Here is a 20,905-nt window from a genome sequence, read left to right on the forward strand (position 1 = left end):
TTGATCCCGCAGCCACGGCCATTGGTTGGCTCGCCAACTCCCGCCCTCCATCGGGGCCTGCGGGGGTAGGGGTGGGGGGCTCCTTCCCCTCGACCCTGAGCGGTTAGCTTGGTGCGCCCCACCCCCACCCTAGCCGAGTTCTCTCTCCCTGAGCGTTCCTCTCCGCTGCGCCACAATCCCGGCATTCGGGTTCGGAGCCCCCAGCCCGAAGCCATGGCGTGGGCGCTGGTCCTGGCGCTCTGCAGTAGGCTGCTGAGCCTCGCGGGCGCGCTGGACGCCATGGGCCCCCACGCGGCCGTTCGCCTGTCGGAACTGCTGACCCCGGAGGAGTGCGGCCACTTCCGCTCGCTCCTCGAGGCGCCAGAGCCGGACCTGGACGCCGAGCTGGCCCGGCTGTCGGAGGACCGACTGGCCCGGCCCGAGACGCCCACGCCCACACCCTCGACCGGGGCGCAGGGCCCGGGGAACCCTCAGCGGCGGGCCGCGGCCACGCGACTGGAGGACGCGTCTCCCGGGGCCGAGGGGCTCTCCGACGGCTGCCGGGAGGCGCTGGCGCCCTGGCTGGCCGCCCGGGCCCCGGCGCTGTCGTGGGACCGCGTGGCCCGGGCCCTGCGGCGCAGTGGCCGCCCCGACGTGGCGCGCGAGCTGGCCAAGAACCTGCACCAGCAGGCCACGGTGGAGCTGCGCAAGTCGGGGGAGAGCTACGTGCGGCCGCCGGCGGCCGCGGCCCCCACGCCCGGCCCGCGCGACCGCCGCGCCGCGGCCCCCGCGCCCGCCTGGGACCAGCTGGAGCTGGTGGTGGAGCGCCTGCCGCGGCCCCCGTACACGCGCGGCCCAGCGGCCTGGGCCGGGCCGCTGGCGCTCGGCCTCCTCGCCGGCTTCGCGGGCGCGCTGGCCACCGGGCTGCTCGTCACCGCGCTCACGCTGTGGCTCGCCGACGCCGACCCCCCGTGGCCTCCCGCCCCCGAGCCCTGCGGCGGGGAGGCGGAGCCGCTCCTGCCCCCGGCCTGGGCGCCGCGGCGGCCCTCGCCCCTCTGCCCGCCGCTGTGACCCTGCGGGCGCGCGGCCACCATAAAGTTTCCAAACGCGACCGAGGGCGCGCTCTGTGGCTGTTTGGATGCAGGCGGGCGGCGCGGGGTCGGGGTCCCGGCGCTGCCAGCGCCCTCGTGCCACGCGCTCGGACACATTGCTCTGCCCCTGCGTGCCAGGAAACTGCTCCCCACACCTTAAGGGCGCAGTCTTGAACCCGGAGCCACGCGACTGGCGAGTCAGGGAGCCCGACACCCCACTGTGCACTCGGCCGGCCGAGACTGACACTTCCCCACCCACCTCCGGGTGTGTGTGCGTGTGTGTGTGTGTGTGTGTGTGTGTGTGTGTGTGTGTGTGTGTGTGCGCGCGCGCGCGCCCTGGAGAACCTGAAGCCAGGGAGTCCTCGGGCCAGGGGCTTGAGGCAGGAGCCATGACAGAATGACAGGCCAGTCCAAGAGGAGGGTTGAAAACAAGATTGACGTAACCCTTTATTGCAAATTCTAAAGTAAAAAGATGTACAGTACAAAGTAAAATCGAAAATTCAGACTATAAACGTCCAGTCCTCTTACACAGCTCATTTCTCAAGCATCTCTGCCATCTCCGCGTAAACACAACAGGGGGGAGCCGAAGGGCTGAGGGAGGAGATACAGCAAGGGGGAAGTTAGAAGAATCACGAACCCCAGAAGCAAGTGCAAGGAAAGACCTCTCGACCTGCTCTCCTGTGATGGGAAGCGGGGGTGGCGCAGTGCAGTTTAAAATGGCTCTCGGAATAGCAGCGCTTATGGTACTAGTGGTACTAGTCCGTCTTCCTAGTTGCCCTTCCCTGGCGCCTTTGTCTCTGTATCTCAGAATGCTTTAGAAAACATCTATTAAAGCCTCACAACACCCCTGTGAGGTAGGTCAGTATTATTACCCCCATTTTACAGATGGGGAAACTGAGGCACAGAGAGGTTAAGTGACTTGCCCAAGGCCACACAGCGAGCCAGTGGTCAAGCTAGGGATGGAACAGCGTTCTGTCCCTCTGGAACCACTGGGCCACGCTCCCCTTTTACCTATATACATTCCTCACACACACACACGCACACACACACACACACGCACGCACACACACGCACACACACTGATGTGCACGCCTGCCCACGTCACCCCACTTGGCCTCATGTACAGCAAACAGCAGTGGGGTCAGGGGCAGGGGCGCCTCAGGAGTGTTTCAACGGAGGAAATCTTGGCAATGGCGAGGAGAGGCAAGAAGCGCAGTGCAAGTCTCGGCCTCCCAGCCCAGACCCCTCCTCTTCTCCTGACCCCCCCCGGCTGACTGGCGGCAGCTGAGTCTTGAGGGGGCGGGGAGTACCTGAAAATGAACGAAGCTTTTTGCAAAACTTTGGGCAACATCTGAGAACAGAAAGAGGCATCGTTCCAGAAGATGCCAGGACTCAAGCCACCGCACCCTGGCCCACGGCACCGTCACCTCCCCGGGAGGCTGGGCCGAGGGGCGGGACGGGACTGACCTACCACCATCTCTCTCCAGCTCAGTTACTAGAGTGGGCACTTCAAGATCCTCCTGAGTGTTCCTAGACCAGGAGACATGGCCTGGAGAGGGATGTCCCGAGGGGCGCCCCTCCCCGCACGCGTGCGAAGGGGACAGCCCCGTCTGCCGGTCCGCTTATGGGAGTGGATGGAGGGCAGGGCCCAGCACTGGCTAGTGGAGCGGAAGCTGCCGGGCAGCGTGCTTGCACTAGCTTTGGGAGATGGGGGATAGCTTTTTCCTTAAGTCCTATCCGTGAACAAGGCAGAAGTGAGGCCAGACCAGCTGGGTTGAAGACGTCTCGGGGGGCTCCACCGGGTGGGCCCAGTGAGGAGGGGATGCAATGCCACATGCAATTGGCAAGCAGGGGCCTGGGGCAGGGCCTGGCTTTTCTCTGCAGTCTCTACTTAGCCGGAAGTAGGAGGTTCTGGCTCCCCTTCTCCTTTTCCCAATTGCTCCAGGGTCCCAGTTCCCAGACCCCTTCCAGAACTCAAGAATCGGGCAGGTCAAACGACAGACACACACCAAGACAGGCTTCCCTCGTGTGGTAAGAAGGGTCATTTTTATTTTGTTTCCTTTTGGCTTATAGTAATTTACCTTTTTGTTTTTTTAATCACGTCTCACTTAGGGCAGCGTTGGCCTCCGTTCACTCACTATTGGTCTTTCACAGTTCACGTCGGTTGTGGGGATAGAACGGAAGAAGCCCTCTGGGCACTGTAGCTCCAGGGGGCTTGTCTCTGCCCACAGCTTCAGATGCCCACGTGGCTCATTTCCAGACGGTGAGAGCGGGCTGGACTAGGGAGGTGTCCCCTCCTCGCAGCCTTTGCTCTAGGATTCCCAGTCTCCTCACCCAAAGCCTCAGCGAAGTCAAGGAAGAGGGGAAGGAAGAGGAGAAGGAGGGGGGAAGGAGGGGGGAAGGAAGAGGGGAAGGAAGAGGGGAAGGAAGAGGGGAAGGAGGGGGGAAGAAGGGGGAAGGAGGGGGGAAGGAGGGGGGAAGTGTTTTCACACACCAGCAGTCGGCACCTACTGCTCAGGGCTTCGGCTCTGCCTTTTAAATCAACAGCATCACGTGACTTTTTGCCTTTTGTCCTTTTTGTTTTTTGTTTTTTTTTTTAAAGGATTGTGGAATATAAATACTGCACCAAGGACCTGGCTACAAAAAATAAATATTTGTATTTATATATCTATATATATATATGTGCAGCGGTGCTGGCTGCTGCCGCTCCCCGGTGGGTTGGTGAATATTTGGCAAAGCGTTGCCCACTTGATCACTCGGTGAGGATGCAAAACAAAACAAAACCAACCAAAAACTGCCACAGCTGACTCTTTAGGTTCAATGCCTGGTGACTGTGGGTGTGGACTGCTGGTGATGGTGGTTCATGAGTGTGGAGCAGGATGGACAGCGAGTGAAGGGGGCGCGGAGGGGCCCAGGGGGGAGGGCCACGGGGGGGAGGGCCTAATCAGAGTAAAGGTTAGAGCATGGAGGCGCTTTCCTTCCTGCGAAGCTGTTGGAGGGGGTGAGGAACTGAGGCCACAGCCTGCTGGGCTGGGTGCGAGCTGGGGAGGAGGGCCAGCTCTCAAAGTGTGAGGGCATTGCGAGCGAGCATGGAGCTTGGTGTTCTAGCAGGATCAAATAGCTGTTGCCCGTCTCAGATCTAAGAACAATGATTAAGTTTAGCCAAATCTTGCATAGAAGTGGTTAGAATTTATTGCACATTGGAACAAAAATATATATATTTTTTGTTGTTTTGGAAAAGACCATTAGCAATAAAAAATTTTTTTTTGTTGTTGTTTGTCTGTCTGGTTGGGGGTGTACATTGGCTGACAGCATCTAAGTTCTAAGAAGAAAGGAAAGTATAAAAAATAAAAATAAACATGACAATGGCATAAGCCAGAAGCCATCTCCTATTTAATAAGTTAGTAATTTGTATTTACAAAAAGGCATGCCAATAAAATAAAATTATATATTACAGTATGTATAATCTCTTAGAAAGGTTAACCACACGTCAGCTCCTGTTTTGTGCTGTTTACGGCGTCACCCTCTCTACCTCCGTCCTAGCAGCAGGCGCACTGGCACGGCCCCTGAGCTGGTCAGCGTGCTCAGGAGAGCTGGACAGTGTCTTCCGGTCCAACGCAATAGGAAGCTCTGCTCACTGGCTGGCTGTGGTTCTACGCAAAACTAGTCAAGTGGACTGTGAGATTACATCCAGAGTGCTTCTACGGCGAGGCCGACTGGGGCATCCCCTGTGTCTAGTGCTGGGCTGTGTTGATTTGGTTCAGAGAGACACTCTGACACTCAAATGCAGCATCTTGGCTTTGAAACCTTGTGGACTCAGAACTATCTTCTGTAAGCAGGAGATGGAACGGAAGCCATTCCCCAACGTCAGCGGGCAGGCCACGGAGCAGAAAGCAAGGTGGGCTGGGTGAAAACGCCATGGGAAGCAATGCCCTAAACAATTGCCAGGGAGACCCTTTCTCACCTATGCCAGGAGACAAGGCCGCTGGCCTCGCCCCCGGAGCAGCTGCCCCTCTAGCTCAGCTGCTGCAGTGACCGTCACTCTGACTGCGATGGCAGGGCCCACAGTCGTACCCCAGTCAACACTGCTGCCCTCACCGAGCCCTGGATGGCTGGGGAGGGAAGCCCCGTGGCTGGAGGAGCGTGATGGAGGCAGGAAGAACCATGCAGGCGGAGCTCATAGAAGCCCTCTGCCGGAGAGGGTGGTTCAGAATATCTGAAGCCCTTTCCGCATCGACCTGAGCCTGGAGAGAAGCCGTAATGCAGACAGACATGACGCTGAAGGAAGTAAGCACCCCGTGACCCCGAAAGAAAGGTTTCTGTACGTCCCCCCGAAGGCCTCCTGGAGGCAACAGGCTACTGCCAACAGCACTTTCATCCCTACCCCAAGAGTCAGTTCTCCAGTGTGAAGGCTAAACAATCGCCATAATATTGCAAGATACAAATGAACTCTTTTTTTCTATTTTTTTTTTTTTTTTTTTTTTTTTAGCCCTAGGATTTGGTTTTACAGTGACATTAATAGTACAAGCCATTCGGGGCCCGCGATCTCCCCATGTACTCACAGGGCCGCGCTAGTTTACCTCGCGAGCTGCACAAAGATGGCTGCATGTTAGAGACGTCTGTGGAGCGTGTCACGCAGCGGATCCATCTGCTTGTTGGGTTGGCTTGTTTTCGTCGGTGGTGGTCAATTAATTATGTTTCCCTACCCAGAGGTGTGTGAGAGAAGGGCCGCAGCCAGCATGGAACTCTTACCATTTCTCCAAATCCAGTGACCGGAGGGCTGGGCCCTGCGCAGAGGCGGCCCGCGCAGGGGCCGGGATCAAGTGTCTTGTGGCGTATGGGTCTCATGCACGACTTCTGATCACGGCATGCCATCATGCAAGTCATTTCTACGCGTTGAGCGAGCACAATATTTGGAATTGGCCTGAGCAAGTCGTCCTCAGCCTGAAAGAAACCTGGATGTTTCCCCCACCCATCTCCAAACCACGTGACGCCCATGTGGAGAAGATGCTGTTTATGTCAAAGAAACAGACGTTAGTGACATAGGTTGAATGTGTGTGTCTGTGTCTGTGTGTTTCTTTTTGCTGCTTAGCTTAACTAATGGAAGAATGCAGATGCTGTTTGCGTGAACAGACTTCTTAAAGTGCTGCTTTCTGCTTCTGAGAATCAACAGGATGAAAAGATCAACTGTCTGGCTGCAGCGCAGTCCGCGGCCCCGCAGCCGCCTCTGCTTTGTGTCCTGTTAGTGTAGTCCTAAGTTGCATTGACTGTGGAGCATGCAGTAACCGTCTGCCCAAGCGACAGAAAATCCGTGAGTCCAGGGAGCGGGGTCCTCAGCCCTCAGCGGGTCACTGCTCAGGCTGCAACCGTGTTGCACGTGAGCTAGGCTTGGCGCGGGGCGTCCAGCACAGCCGCTCTGCATCCGGGAGATCCGGAAGTTCGCAGGCAAGCTCCCGCTTGCCAGTTCAAGCCGCGCAAGCTCCCCTCCCGCCGTCCCCTAACACTTGGACTCCCGGACCTCTTTTTGCCTCTTGGCTCTCTCTCTCCTTCCTTCCTCGGCGCGCTGCTGCTTCTCCTTGTCGGGCTTTGTCACGCTGTCGTAAGAGGGCAGGGAGGCTGTGGACGGGGTGCTCTCCTTTTTCTCCCGGTGCGTGCCCCCGTTCTCCAGCTTGTTGGAGGTGATCTTCCTGCAGATGAAGCCCCTCCTCGCCAAATGTCCCCGGTAGGCGCGCTGCAGGACCACGGCCGACACCTCCTCCTGCTTGCGTCGCAGCGTGGTGGTGATGGGCTCGTAGGACACTTTGGAAGGGTTGGACGCCACGAACCGCTCTTCCATCTGCTGCCTCAGTATGTCCAGCTCCCCGCTGTCCCCCAGGACGCGCTTGGTGAAGGCGAAGAGGATGTCCAGGCAGTGGATCCGGTCCCCGCTCACCATGGGCAGGTCCATGGCGATGAGCTCGATGGTGTTGGGCTTGGGCACGCGCAGCGGGTGCTCCAGGGCGTCGGCGAAGTCAGCCAGCTTGCAGTACTCGATGAACTGGGTGGCGTCGGGGTCGAACTTCTCCCAGATCTCGTAGAACGTCTCGAAGTCGTCCTCGCTCAGGGGGTCGGCGCTCTCCTCCGTGGCCACACTGAAGTTCTCCAGGATGATGGCGATGTACATGTTCACCACGATCAGGAAGGAGATGATGATGTAGCTGACGAAGAAGAAGATGCCCACCGAGGGGTTCCCGCAGTCCCCCTTGAAGCCGCTGCCCGGGTGCTCCTTGTCCAGGCTGCAGTCCGGGGGCCGGTTCAGGATGGGCAGCAGCAGGCCGTCCCAGCCAGCGGAGGTGGTGATCTGGAACAGGCAGATCATGCTGTTGCCAAACGTCTCGAAGTTGAACATGTCGTCGATGCCAGCCTCGTGCTTCACGTAGGCGAAGTTGGACATCCCAAAGATGGAGAAGATGAACATGACTAGGAAGAGCAGGAGGCCGATGTTGAAGAGGGCAGGCAACGACATCATTAAGGCAAAGAGCAGGGTGCGGATCCCTTTGGCTCCCTTGATCAGACGCAGAATGCGCCCAATGCGGGCCAGGCGGATGACACGGAACAGGGTCGGGGAGACGAAATATTTTTCAATGATATCAGCCAGGAACATCCCTGAGGGAAGAACAGGGGACGTGGTTACCGAGGCCGGGGCCACCCTTCCTTCCTCCTACCAGGCACTGTGGAAGGGCAAAGGGCACAGAGAATGAGCCGAACCCTCATCATAAACATTGCTAACAGGTAGGAAAGTACAGAAAGCCCTTACACAGACACTCAGTCAGCAGGCTGAACAGCAGCCAGCTCCTGACTTAGAGGTGTCCGCAGGCCTCAACCGCTCTAGTGTTTTTACGTTTTTCTCTATGTGGACTCATTAATAATGAGGTGTCCTTCAAGTTTAGGAAATGACACAGGACTATCTTTCTAGATTATATATTTAAGATGTTAATTGGCTTTTGTCTGCAAGACTGGTCCCTCCAATTAAAATGACTTTTTCCCTTCCTATGACTAAAACAAAACATGTTTTCCTACTCAAGGGTCCATTTTCCCCAGCTTTTCAAATGCTCTCCACCCTGCCATTGGATTTCTAAATTTATAAGCACAGTGAGAGGGTCCTCCTGTCGCATACGGCTCTTCAAGTTTTGCATCCTGATTATTCGGTTAACGCTACACACTTTCAATGTATCTGATTCTTGGTCTATTTCTCCTCCCGAGAGCTAGCCTTGGAGATTGGAGCTGGCTGCCCAGGGTGGCCTTCCAGATTTTGAGCTGAAGGGTGTAGATCAAAAGCAGACCCAAAGCAGGAAACATGCCGGCTGGAGAAGGGCGCAGAAGGAGAGGTGAAACAGACAGCTTTCTAGTTCCACTCCCTTGTGGACCCAGCTCAAGCAGACCGCTTGACTTCAAGCTGAGGAGCAACACAGGGGAATCTGAGGAAGGCCACAGAAGGGAGAGGAGAAGGAAAGGGGGGGGGAGTGAAAGCTAGAGCTGCCCTCCGCACCCTATGCTGCTCTAACGCGATGCTGCTCTCTGCCGTCTGTGTGCCAAGGAAACGGGAAGAGCATCCACTGACATGAAGCGTTTGACTAGGGAAGAACTGCTTAACTGTAAGTGCACATAAGCGTTGGTTGACTAGGGAAGAACCGCTTAACTGTAAGCACACATAAGCGTTGGTTGACTAGGGAAGAACCGCTTAACTGTAAGCGCACATAAGCGTTGAGCCTTCCGCTTCAGAGAGGGGCCCTCTCCTTCGAGGGTTTTAAGTTGGAAGAAAGGGGCTGGAGGGGTGGTGTGGCGGTTAAGAGCCCTTGTTGTTCACGCAGGAGAGCCAGGTTCGAGTCCTAGCACCCACAGGGTGGCTTACAACCATCTACAACCCCAGTTCCAGGGGATCCAACAACTTATGCCCCCCTGGCACTGCCTGCAGTGGTATACACACACACACACACACACACACACACAATAAAAAGTAAAGATTTGGGGCTGGAGAGACAGCTCAGTGGTAAAGAGCACCGTCTACTCTTTCAGAGGACCCGGGTTTGATTCCCAACACCCACATGGCTGCTCACAACCGTCCGTAACTCCAGTTCCGGGGAAGGTGACCCCCTCTTCAAGGCTGCAGTGCACATATTTACCTCGAGGCAAAAAAAAAAAAAAAAGCCAGGAAAGAACCCCACCTTCCAGGAGCGCCTGTGCGGGCCTTCGCAGACACCAAGGCTGCATGGGGCTGTATCTAAGGCCCCCCTGGTCAGCTGCACAGGGTGCTGCGGTCTAATGAAAGGAGCAGTGTGGGGGCTGAGATCTGACTCAGAGGACCTGGGTTTGGTGCCCCACACTCACAGGCTGGGTCACAGCCGCCTGGGCCTGCAGTTCCAGGGCCAACACCCTCGTCTGACCCTCACGGGCACCAGGCACAATGTGGAGTCAACCGCTCACAAACATGCAGTCAGCAAGCAGCGCCCTCGTCTGACCCTCACGGGCACCAGGCACAATGTGGAGTCAACCGCTCACAAACATGCAGTCAGCAAGCAGCGCCCTCCGAGGCCTCCGAGTCAGCCTGCGCGGGCCCTGCCTCACTGCCTTTGGGGATGACGTCAGATGGAACCGTGCGTGAAACAGACTGTTCCCCGCACGGCTGCTTCAGGTCGTGGTGTTCGTCCCAGCAGTGGTGACCGTAGCTAAGACACACCACACGGCACCTGACCAGCCGATTCTCCCCGGGGCCATCGCCACATTTAAGAGACAAGTTTCCTTTACCTTTCCGGTAGACCTAAACCCCTTAAAAGCAAATCAGACTTTGTGTCTTGCCTCCGAGCTGCAGCATTTGCACCCAGGACTGCTGGGGGCCTCAGGGAGGAAACGACACAGCGACCACGTGACCTTCCTGGCCGGAGAAGCGCACGCGGGAGGCACACGGGCGGCTCCCGGACACGGCGTCCTCACCCGGCCCCGCCCACTCACCCACAATGGAGAGGATGACCACCACGAAGTCAAAGATGTTCCAGCCGATGGTGAAGTAGTAGTGCCTCAAGGCAAACATTTTGAGCACACACTCGCAGGTGAAGAAGATGACGAAGACCAGGTTGATCCAGTAGAGGATGTTTTCCATCTGCTTGCTCTGGGTGTCGGTCTCCACCATCATCGTCACCATGTTAAGGCAGATGAGCATCATGATCACGATGTCAAAGGCTTGCTGAGTGACGAAGTCGAACACGATCCCCTGGATCTTGTTCTGCGGGGGAAAACACAGGAGAGTATTCACGGAAGGCTTCAGATGCGCAGGGCCGCTGGCCTGCTCGTCTGTGCTCCTGGCTGCCTTTGCGCTGGGACGATTAGTCCAGATATGAGCGTGCGTGCGTGCGTGTATAATTATGTAATATTTACGTGTAACATAAATTTTAAAGGCTTACTGCTGGGTGGCAGTGGTGCACGCCTTTAATCCCGGCACTTGGAAGGAGGCAGATCTCTCGAGTGTGAGGCCAGCCTGGTCTACAGCCTGTCTGCAGGAGAGCCAGGGCTGCACAGACAGACCCTGTCTCGACTCCTCCCACACCCCCCAAAAGGAGACTTATTTTCATTTAATATGTGTGTATGGTATGTGGACACGAGGTGCCCGGAGGGGAGAAAGTGGCCTTGGATCCCCTGCAGCTGGAGCTACAGGCGGCTGTGAGCTGCGGACATGGGCGCTGGGAACCGAACCTGGTCGCTGGGAACCGAACCTGGGCCCTCTGCAAGAGGAGCGCATGTTTTCAGATGAGCCATCTCTCCAGGGCCCAAGGTTTTTATACTAAAGTTCCAGCGTGATGGGTGATTGTGTGGAAGAACATCCAGGAGATTAGTAAGACATGTTTCACACAAGCACACACACACACACACCATACATATGTGTGAGGATTAGCTAGGGGAGCAAGACCCCCACCCCAAGTGTGGCAGAGGCACATATGGAAGAAGGGGGAGGAGACAGTTCTCACACCTCTCTCTGTTTCCCGGTTACGGGATGTAGGCTGGCCTCCTGCCGCGCCCTTCCTGACACTATGTTTTGGGGCACAGCCACTGAGAAAGTGTTGACCAAACCTCAGTGTTCTTGTTATTTGAAAGAGGATCTCGAGACGTGGCTCAGGCTGGCCTCTGACCTTGGTGCCACCATGCCTGGCTGCCAGCCCTATGTGAACGGGATCAGGCCCATTCGCTTTCCTTTGCCCATTTCTGTCTCACAGGAGGGCTCCCGGCACGGGCCACGCCCGACTCTCTTCTACTTCCTGACGGCTGCTGAAACATCTAGCAGAGGATTTGCAGGCAGCACCGGGCAGCCTGTCATGTCTCCCCCTTCCTTTGTAGCAAGCCCTGGTGTGTGCCTGCCCAGCACACCTACCACAGGGCGGGGGATGGGCTTCTGGGGTTTCTTGGAGCCCAGCTTCTTCATGGCATTGTAGTACTTCTTCTGTTCCTCTGTCATGAAGATATCCTGACCTCCAAAGTAGAGAGAGAACAAAGAGAGGAAAATTACAACCGGCTCGGGCGGCCCGGCTGGAAGCCGAGGGACTTTCCTTTCCCTCCAGAGGTCAGCCTCGGCAGGGTGCACTCTGGGGGCAATTCCTCCCCGAGGAGATGCTGCAAGTTTAGCTGGGGCGGCTAGAGCCTGCCAGGCCGAGCAATGAGACAGGACTGTGCACTCAGTCAGGAGCAGGCAAGGCCAGTCACACCGAGGGAAAGAAACCGTGTTCTTCTAGTTGGGGTGTCACTACGGGGCCTGAACTGTGCAGTGAGATTTGCCGGCCTCCGCTCCTGAACGCTGGCACTCACCGACATGCCCTGCGGCCCCCTTCCAAACATTTAAGAAGACCCTTGAGTGCAGCAAATGGCAAATTCACTTTTCATGAAATTTAACATTTGGAACTTGTGGTATAGGAAGGCAGCTTAGAGGGCCGGGCGTGGTGGCACATGCCTTTGATTCCAGCACTTAGGAAGCAGAGGCAGGTGGGTCTCCGTGAGTTCGAGGCCAGCCTGGTCTACAAAGTCCAGGATAGCCAGAGCTACACAGAGGAACCCTGTCTTGAAAAGGCAGCTTAGGATTCTTGTGACTCACTGAACAGACTAAATTTATAAATCAACAGGAGCAGGTCACCTTCCAGCTTGCTTTGGAGGCCTTACGGCCTCTGTGGGACACGAGCTGTCTGAGGACGGCCTCTCCAGCCCCACCATGCTACTGGAGGCTGGTTTCTTTTCTCGGCCCCTCCCACTGGGGGAGAGCCCCAACAGGAGTGGCCCCGAGAATATAGAACTGCAGGGAAATGTGGGGACCCCCTGCTGCAAAGTTCAGCCCCAAATAAAAAGGATTGCCCGGGCTGGGGGTGGGCGCCACCACAAGGGGCGCTGTCTGTCTGGAGACAGTGCTGGGCACGCTCAGGGTTGGCCTCTGCCCACCGGCGGTGTGGGGAAAACTTATCTTTTTCTTCTGTTGGTTGAAGTTGTCAATGATGACGCCGATGAACAGGTTGAGGGTGAAGAAGGAGCCGAAGATGATGAAGATGACGAAGTAGATGTACATGTAGATGTTGTCCTCGTACTTGGGCTGCTCGTCGGGCTGTGGAGGGCGGGGACGGGGCCCCGGTCAGCGTCGGCTGGGGCTGTCCGGTGGCCCTGCTCTCCCTGTGTGGAGCTGAGAGCTGGGGACGGGAGCCTCAGGCGCTCTCTGCCCTCCGCTGGCCCATCAAGGGCAGGGGGAGGGCCGCCTCGCACGCTTCCGCTCTGGAGCGGGACTGGGGTGGCCAGGGCCACCAGGACCAAGCAGACAGTAGGGCTGACCGCGCAGAGCCGTGAGAGGGAGGAGGGGAAGGACCCACCCTCCTCACTGCAGCCGTTAGTGTCCAAAGAGACAGGTCAGGGCCTTCGTGCCCACCCCTCCATGCTTTCTGGCCTTTAAGCTGTTTACGCGTCACCATGTGTGTCCGTGCGTCCCTACCTTTCGGGAATCTACGGCTGCGTACATGATATCCATCCAGCCTTTGAAGGTCGCCTGGGAAAGAGAGCCGGCTGTTAGCCTGAGAGGGTGGCTGGGGGCCAGGGCAGGGCCCTGAGGGCTTGGGGTCAGCGAGAGCACAGCATGGGAACCTAGGGGTGTTCAGCTTTCCTGGACTTTGAGTGAATCCCCGACAAAGTCACTGAAGTCTGGCAGAGACAGACTAACGATGGCCTGTAGGGACTGAGGGCGGAGCCCACAGCGAAAGCAGGAGGACGGTGAATGTGAACTTACAGGTCCACTGGAATGCTGGGACCACCAAGGAGCCACTCTGTAGAAAGGAATTAGATAAGCACCAAGTGCCCGAGAGAGAGACACCAGTTTTGTGGAGCTGCAGACAGGTTCAGGTCAGGAGCCCAGCCTTTTTTTCCCTTTTGGTTAATTAATTAATTACTATGTGGTGCTGGGAATTGAACCCAGGGCTTTATCCACATTAGGCAAGGGCCTGTCCTACTCTTCTGTTCTATCCTTAAGCCCAAGAGCCCGACCTTCTTACGCTGTGACAGAAAAGCAAAGGGGCCGTGGCGGGGAGCAGGAGCGCTCACCACTTGCAGAAGGGCCAGGTAGCCCGCCCCCACATTGTCGAAGTTGATCTTCACGTTCTTCCACCTGATCTCCGTGTTGTTGCCCTCCATGAGCTTCTCACAGTCCGTTTTATTGTTGACGATCTCGATTTCGAACCGGATCTCAGAAGTCTCGTTGAAGCAGTAGTGGTACTTCCCCGCGAACAGGTTGACACCCATGATGCTGAAAATCAGCCAGAAGATGAGACACACCAGCAGGACGTTCATGATGGAAGGGATGGCGCCCACCAAGGCGTTCACCACCACCTGCAGTGGAAGGGGGCTGCTGAGGGCTGGCGGGAGGGGCACGCACAGTCTCATGGTTTCCAGGAGGGGAATGGCATTTCTGTGGCTTGTTCGGCCATGACAACGCTTCCTCATCTTCCCAGCTCCAGTGACTACCCATACAGGTCCACAGGCGGGACCCCACATGTCTAAGTCTCTGCACTACATTTGGGTGAACTGTAATAAGCTTTGTTTCAGTTTGCGCAAACTCCCCTGCCCAAGTTGACCCTGAGTTTTTTCTAGGCCCCAACCCAGGACCAGGAAATTGATATTTTAGTCCAGTCTCCCTGGTTTTCAACTGACAGAATCTGCCTCTGTCAGGGAAATCTGAGCAATCGCTCGCTAGGGGCCTTTCAGCAGACATTCCCCCTCTGAAAAACAAGGCACAATTGTTCAAAGTCACAGCGCCGCCCTTTGGGTTAGCACGGTACAGAGCGTCTTGGGACTACGCCAGGCAGTTATCTCTTTTCAGGCAACAGCTGAGCATGCAGACTTTGCAGGCTCGAGGAAGAAAGAAAAAGCTATATTCCCTCTGCCAAACGGTTTAGGTTAAAATGCGAGCAGCTGTGGGTCTCGCCCAAGGCTCTCTGCCGTCCTGCCTTCCGACACGCTGCCTGCTCAGCTGGACCTCAGCTCCAATCTTCACAAAGTTAAAAACAAAGAGCCCAGGAGTGGACGTTTCTTGGGTTTTGCAGTATGCTAGAGGCAGCCAGGCGGCTGTCTCTGCAGCTTTCGCTAGCGTTCAGTGCCTACAAAGCAACCCTGGAGGTGGCCTGTCTGAACACCTTGAGCAGAGCTGCTGAGGCCCAGGAAGGCTGTCCCGACAGCTTCATGCTTCCACTCAGGCTGGAAGGCATGGCTTTGAGGACATCTGCTCTGTCTTCTACTGAAAAGAGCCAGTCCTTTCAGACTGTTCAGTTTGTGATTCTCCACTTCATACATGATTGCCTTTAGCCCGAGAGGCAGCTATTAATTCTTAGACCAAGAACTCTCTCACAGTCCAGACAGTTCCCACTGTAGGTATGTGTTCCTTAACGCTTGGGCACCCGGGATTGTCGCAGTCTGGAGATTCTCCGTGTCCTTTCATGCATTTATCAAAGGTGCCAGATAATCAGATTCAACGTTTGCTTCCTCATTCTACAGTGGTCACCCTTCGGTGGGAGCAAAAAGCAACGAAATGTGGAAAAGAACAGATGAAAGGGGATGATCCACAAGCGGAACAGTCCCTTGTCAAACAGTAAGAACAGAGTACATGAAGATGTGTGTGTGTGTGTGTGTGTGTGTGTGTGTGTGTGTGTGCGTGTGCACATGTATGTGTATGACATGTCCGAGCTCTGGGAGGCCATGCTGTGAGGCCTAAAGCAGCCTCCCCAGTAGAAGCCTGGAGCTGCAGTTCTCCCGGCAAGTCAGCCTGTGGCCTGCTCCAGGACATCGTCCCAAGCAAGGATGCTGCTGAGCTCTTTCCAAACTCAGTTTAGCCCGCCCTTCAGGGCGTCTGCATGAGAGAGTAAAACATGGAGAGCACACAGCGAGGGCAAACTCGACGGCCCTCTGTGACCCCCAAGTCTGGTGTCAGCTTCATCTCTCATAGGATATAAAAATCCTGTAAGATAAAATGGATTTGTAAAATGTGCCTTTCTGTCTCTGTGCTAGGGATAGAACCCAGGTCTCGTACGCTTTGGGTGAGGGCTTTTCTCTAAGTTATATCCTCAGCCAATCACAACTACTGGGAAACTCCTTACCTTAGTGTTACAGGTAAGGCAGTGAACAGATTTGGCGGAGTGGACTCTTCTCTTTGCTGTGGACACTGGCACAGCAGAATTAACTGCGTTCTGGAAGAAGAGCCGGTGTTGCGCCCAGCTATCTGAGAGCAGGAAGCCATGCTCCCTTCTCTCCCATGTAAAGGACCTGACTAGTGACTGCGTTCTCAGTGGTGCTCTAACTGGATCCCTCCCCCTGCTCTCTGGGTATTCACCCTGCCCTAGTTGTGATACAGTCTGTTATTGTTAAAAGTGAGGTTTCTACAGGACAGGCACAGAACTCAAGGGTAGGTTAGAGAAGGCTGCAAGAGAGCTGAATGTTTCAAAGGCAGCTTACACTTAGCGGTTGACAGGACTATCACTTAGTTGATGAGAAAACTCTTTTGGATGATATTTCTTACATCTTCCCCATCCCCAAGCTGCCCGGGACACTACTCTTGCTCATTTAACTCTATAAAGACTGTGAGCCAGTTTTTAGCATCTGGCAGAGGGAACACGGCTTTCGTGACAACTATGTACCGACAACAGAAAGGCATGCATGTTTCATAGCAGTGAACACCCCCCAGTTAACAGCACAGCGAGGTCTCAAGGGTGACTATGGAGGAGAGAAAAGCAAGGAGCGACTTAAGTGTTCCTTTGCCAATAGCAGGACTGTTGCAATTTCTGGTCTTTGGTTTGAGGAAGGAGAGGAGACTGAAGTGAGTACCCCAGTTCAGGCTAGGGTGACACCCCTTTTCAAGGGAAGGGCAGAGCCTAGAATCAGAGCAGCACAGTGACAGTTGAGCCCATCTGCATGGATGAGCCTCGGCTTATCAGGGTTTCTTAGCTGAGAGTTTTAGGTGGTACCTTGCAAAGGCTGGCATATTGAAGAAGCCAAGCTACCGAATGGAAACGCACACCCCGTGGAAAACCGTCCTTGAATAAACACAGGCACTACTGGGTGGCCTGCTAGCAACTTTGTGAGCCTAGCTTCTTCTCCTCCACACAAGGTTGGAGAACTTCAGGGCAGGAGTGGATGTCTGAGGCCTCTCCACTCCCCCGAGTGGACAGTTAGCTCCGCTGGCACAACATTGGTCCCGCTATCCTCCTGCCCCCCCCCCCCCCAGCACTACTGCTCTAACCTGCAGCTGTGGGGCCACAGCAGTTCTTGCCTATACATTTCCTTAGCCAAGAACAGGGACTCTAAAAATGAAACTCCCTTTGGAGCTGATCATGTGTTCTGGACTTTGGGCTTCTCATCTACTTGAGAGATGGCAAGTAAAAGTTTTGGGGGGTATGGCAAACGAGAAGTAAGGGAAGGTGGGAGCAGAGTGAAGTGGAGAAGGGGGTGGGTGCTGCGAAAAGGTCTCCTGCATCTGGATTATTCTAAGGATTTCCTCTACGCAGATGCCTCCAGCTGGTCCCCGGCGACTGCGTCTGAAGCAGTGACAGAGTAGGCAATGAGCCACCAGACAGAGAGCATTCACAGTGCCGGCTGGGCAAGCTGGGAGCTGTCTAGGAGTGGCAATCTCCTTGAGGAGGCCCAGGGTCCCCGCCAGGGACTAGGTTCGGGTCCAATGCTGTAGTCAATGCCTTTGATGGGTTGTTCATAGCTGCATCCTGTCCCCAGTTGTTCTGCCCCCAAGGTGGACTGTTAACCCTAAAGCTACCAAGGCTTGTGAAATGTGGGCAGGCAGAGGAGCAGAGCATTTTAGCTGCACTTCCGCCCACTGTGGCCACTGCAGCCATGCACTGTCTGGAACAGCACACACCCTCTCGAATTTCGCCCGGTCAGAGCAGCGTCTGCCTTTTGCCCGTGCTGAAACCTGTCTTACTTGTGGGAGAAAGACGTAGAATTCCTTTTTAATTAGAAGGAACTCGCCGCCCTTCTTCCTGCAGAAGGCTTCAGGAGGCCATCGAAGGTCACGTTTAGCCAAACTGTGACTGTGCTACAAAGTCAACACAGGGTCACTGCAAACATCGTTTGTTTAAAAAAACTAAGATAATGAGACTCCTAAGTCCCCATTAAAATTTCCCCTTCCTGTACAGCGGCGAATAGCCTTGTGGACTACTGGCCGGGGCCACAGATGAGGAATGGGCCCAGCTGTACTGTCCTGGTCTCTATTTAGCCAATCAGTCTTCCTTCATGTGGAGCATGACAATAGCTCCAGTCTCACGCCTATGTCTCATATTTGCACATTTAGAAACACCCTCTGGTTTGCTCTCCTGCATGTATACAACATCTAAATTAAAGTGAGTTTTCTTGGGCCCCTTGAGCATAACAGACCCCCCTGACTGGCACAGGGCGAGTATCACCACGGAGCCAGCTGTCTGAGGGATTTTCTGGACGACATTTTAGCGCGCGCGCACATCTGTGCACACCGACAGGGCAAGGCATCAAAAGAGAAAGCCGCTTGAACACAGCGGCGCGACAGCCCCTTGTGCCGGCTGGACCCGGGTAGTGGGCAGCCCAGGTAGAAACAGGGGGTCTCAAGAGATTCCAGAGCCAGCTGGTGTGCAGCCGCCTGGCCTCGTCCGCTGTTCTGATGCCGTGAGGACGGGACCACAGAGCATGGGCAGGGGGCCGGGGGTGAGGAGGAAAGCTTTGCTACCAGACAGCGGCTGCCAGTCCCGCAAGGGACTGGGCTGAGAACAACAAGGTGCAATAAGAGGAATCAGAATAGAAAGAAACCATTTCTTCTCCCGGGGTCATGCCGAATTCTGCTCCGTCCCCAGTTCCAAGCCTGCCGCCCTGTCTTCGAGTCCTTTCAGTGACCCCCCAAGGCCACAGGTCCCATGTGGCTGCTGCCTCTACCCTGCGCTCTTCCTGCGAGCAGCCTAGGCTTTTCAGCGGGTCTCTGGGTTATAATTCCCCTTCTTTGCACCTGGTGATTCTCCCTATAAATCCAGCAGCCCAGAAAGCCGCCCCAGTGCTACAGGTAAGCCAGGCCAGATGAGGGAGGCAGATTAACAGGTCCCGCAGCAGCACGTTGTGGGGGCGGGGCTAGTATTAACGTGATGAGGCAGCTTAAGGCGACTCCCCCGCACGGGGCAGGTGCGAGGGAGAGGGTGAAGGGTCAGCTTGGCAGCTGCATCGCAGTCTGTGTTTGGATGATCTCCGCCCCTGTGATCAGTTCTAGCATGCTTTTACAGTTCCATTGGCATGCAGAAGGATCGGCTGCTCTTAGTATCTTACCCTCATCCCTTCAAATCGTGATAAGGCTCTTAAGGGTCTCAAAGCTCTTAGGGTCCTAAGGGACTTTATGGCACCTAGTTCCGAGTAGCCCAGGGCATTAGCTATAAGGCTGACTAAAGAGACCTACACAAAAACAGAAGAGAAAAAGAAAAAGAAAAGGAAAAGAAAACAGAGGTTCCAGAGTGTTAGAATAAACCCCTAGCACTGATTTAACAGATGGGGGTCCCCCAGCAGAGGAAGTGGGTGCCACCGGCTGCCTACTTCAGCCTACTTCAACTTGACTCAAACAACCTGGAAGGAAAGGTGGTTGAGAGAGGCAGAAGAGAAACACAAAGGGAAGAGAGAATAAAGGGAAGGGAGTGGAACACACATAAGTCGGAAAGGGAAGGGGCTGAGGGGAGGGGAGAGGAGGAGGTCCCGTTGGAAGGAGAGGAGCCTGAAGAGGTGACATGAACCTTACCCTCGCCCTTTACAGTCTGCAGCTCCCAGAGGCTCCCATTAAATTAAGCCAGACAAACTTAATGGAACCTATGGAAAAGAATACAGGTAAATACACACCCACCGCACCCGCGGCCCCTCCTCAGCTCAGCCACCATGGCTTTTCCAACGGGGACCAGCTCTTATCCTGGTTGACAAGAAACCATTTGAGAATTGGATGAGTCACTAACAAAGGAAATGCAGTCAAGAAGTTCCACAGGTCGCTGCCTCTCCCAAGAGCCTCCTTGACAGGGTTTTGGCCCCATGAGAGCTACCAGCATGACCCCCTCTCACTGTGAACTCTAATCTCAGCCTCAGAAGCCCAGCCATCGCCCTTCGTGGCCACAGAACCTTGTGTGGCCGTGGACACCAAGCCCATCCTTCTCGTCATTCCCTTCCTTTCCTTCTAGATGAGCACCAAACGCACTGACATCTGCCAGCACGGGGACAGTCTTTGATTACTCTTATCGTAAGAACTAGAATAACTCCTGGCGGAGGGGTCCTTTTCCCTCATAGACAGGGAATGACCCACCCCGCTGACTGAGCCGGGGCTCGGGCTGCCGGGGCCGGCTGTGGAGACCTGCTCCTGCATGCGGGTGATGCGGCAGGATTCCAACGGGGCATCGGTTTCTGAACCACCTAGAGCTGAACCGCTGACTTCCTGGGGAAGTCTGTAAGCCTAGACTCAGGCCAACACTTCCCTGCTCCCCAAGAGCAGACTTACCGGGCTCCCACTACCAGGGTGACCCTGAACACTGGAGAGGAGCCACACCTGGGGCTGCCCGGGCTGGGCCCCAGCAAGACATGGGGCGCCCGGCCCAAACACACCACTACCCAGTCAGGTCCGAGGACGTCTGGCTTGGGGTTGCTCACTGCCACCTCTCTCTCGCATGGCATGCTATTCTAGCTACACACAGGTCTGGGACGGGTCAAGATTTTCCTTCTACTGGGAAATGGGGGCCATCAGTCTACTTTAACTGGCGTTCCAAAGCCAAAGAGAACGTCTGTAAGCTCATCTGCTGCTCCGTGACCCCTTGCTTACACTGCCTTAGCTCTGCATCCACACTGCGTGCGGCAGGGACACACACACACACCTCTTCTGTTGCGTGACTGGAGATTAAGCCCAGGCCTTGGGAACCCTGGGCAAGCGTGTCACTCCTGAGCCACACCCACAGACATAAAAACAAACCAAACCAAAATCGGCTGTTCTCGAACTTGCTCTGTAGAGCAGGCTGGCCTGGAATTCAGAGATCCACCTGCCTGTGCTTCCCAAGTGCTGGGATTACAGGCCACCACACCTGGCTAAAAAGATTTTTTTTTTTTTAAAGAAGACATTTGTAATTCGGAACCAGGATTAGTACGGGACGGAAGGGAAGTAGGCGGTCAGCGATGGAGTAGGGGCAGGCTTAAAGGGTTCAGTTTTAACCTGGCGCAAACTGACTCATGCATGTGCTCATGGCCCATCAGCTTTGGTAACCGCTACGGAGCTGAGTTCTAGGCACTGCTCAGAGCTAATCAGGAAGGAGGTG

The 20,905-nt window shown here is 55.5% G+C and overlaps 2 protein-coding genes across 8 annotated transcripts in view; one reads left to right on the plus strand and one right to left on the minus strand.

The window, feature by feature from the left end:
• The first annotated feature begins 213 nt into the window (after positions 1 to 213).
• On the plus strand, positions 214 to 1,050 carry Tmdd1 (transmembrane and death domain 1). The gene has a single exon (XM_060390495.1). The coding sequence runs from the start codon at positions 214 to 216 to the stop codon at positions 1,048 to 1,050; it is 837 nt and encodes a 278-aa protein (XP_060246478.1).
• A 437-nt stretch (positions 1,051 to 1,487) lies between these two features.
• Positions 1,488 to 20,905, minus strand: part of Scn8a (sodium voltage-gated channel alpha subunit 8) — a 156,202-nt gene continuing 136,784 nt past the window's right edge. For 5 of the 7 annotated variants that reach the window (XM_060388586.1, XM_060388587.1, XM_060388589.1 and 2 more), the window contains exons 21-27: positions 18,900 to 19,022; positions 13,662 to 13,946; positions 13,060 to 13,113; positions 12,544 to 12,681; positions 11,470 to 11,574; positions 10,059 to 10,329; positions 1,488 to 7,715 (exon numbers count right to left, since the gene is read on the minus strand). In XM_060388586.1, the coding sequence (XP_060244569.1) occupies positions 6,568 to 7,715; positions 10,059 to 10,329; positions 11,470 to 11,574; positions 12,544 to 12,681; positions 13,060 to 13,113; positions 13,662 to 13,946; positions 18,900 to 19,022 (2,124 nt within the window). In that variant the 3' untranslated portion in view covers positions 1,488 to 6,567. The remainder of the gene's footprint in view (positions 7,716 to 10,058; positions 10,330 to 11,469; positions 11,575 to 12,543; positions 12,682 to 13,059; positions 13,114 to 13,661; positions 13,947 to 18,899; positions 19,023 to 20,905) is intronic. The other 2 variants (XM_060388591.1, XM_060388590.1) reach the window with 1 other exon arrangement.

The sequence above is a fragment of the Meriones unguiculatus genome, chromosome 8, assembly GCF_030254825.1.
Source record: "Meriones unguiculatus strain TT.TT164.6M chromosome 8, Bangor_MerUng_6.1, whole genome shotgun sequence".
Classification (NCBI taxonomy): Eukaryota; Metazoa; Chordata; class Mammalia; order Rodentia; family Muridae; genus Meriones; species Meriones unguiculatus.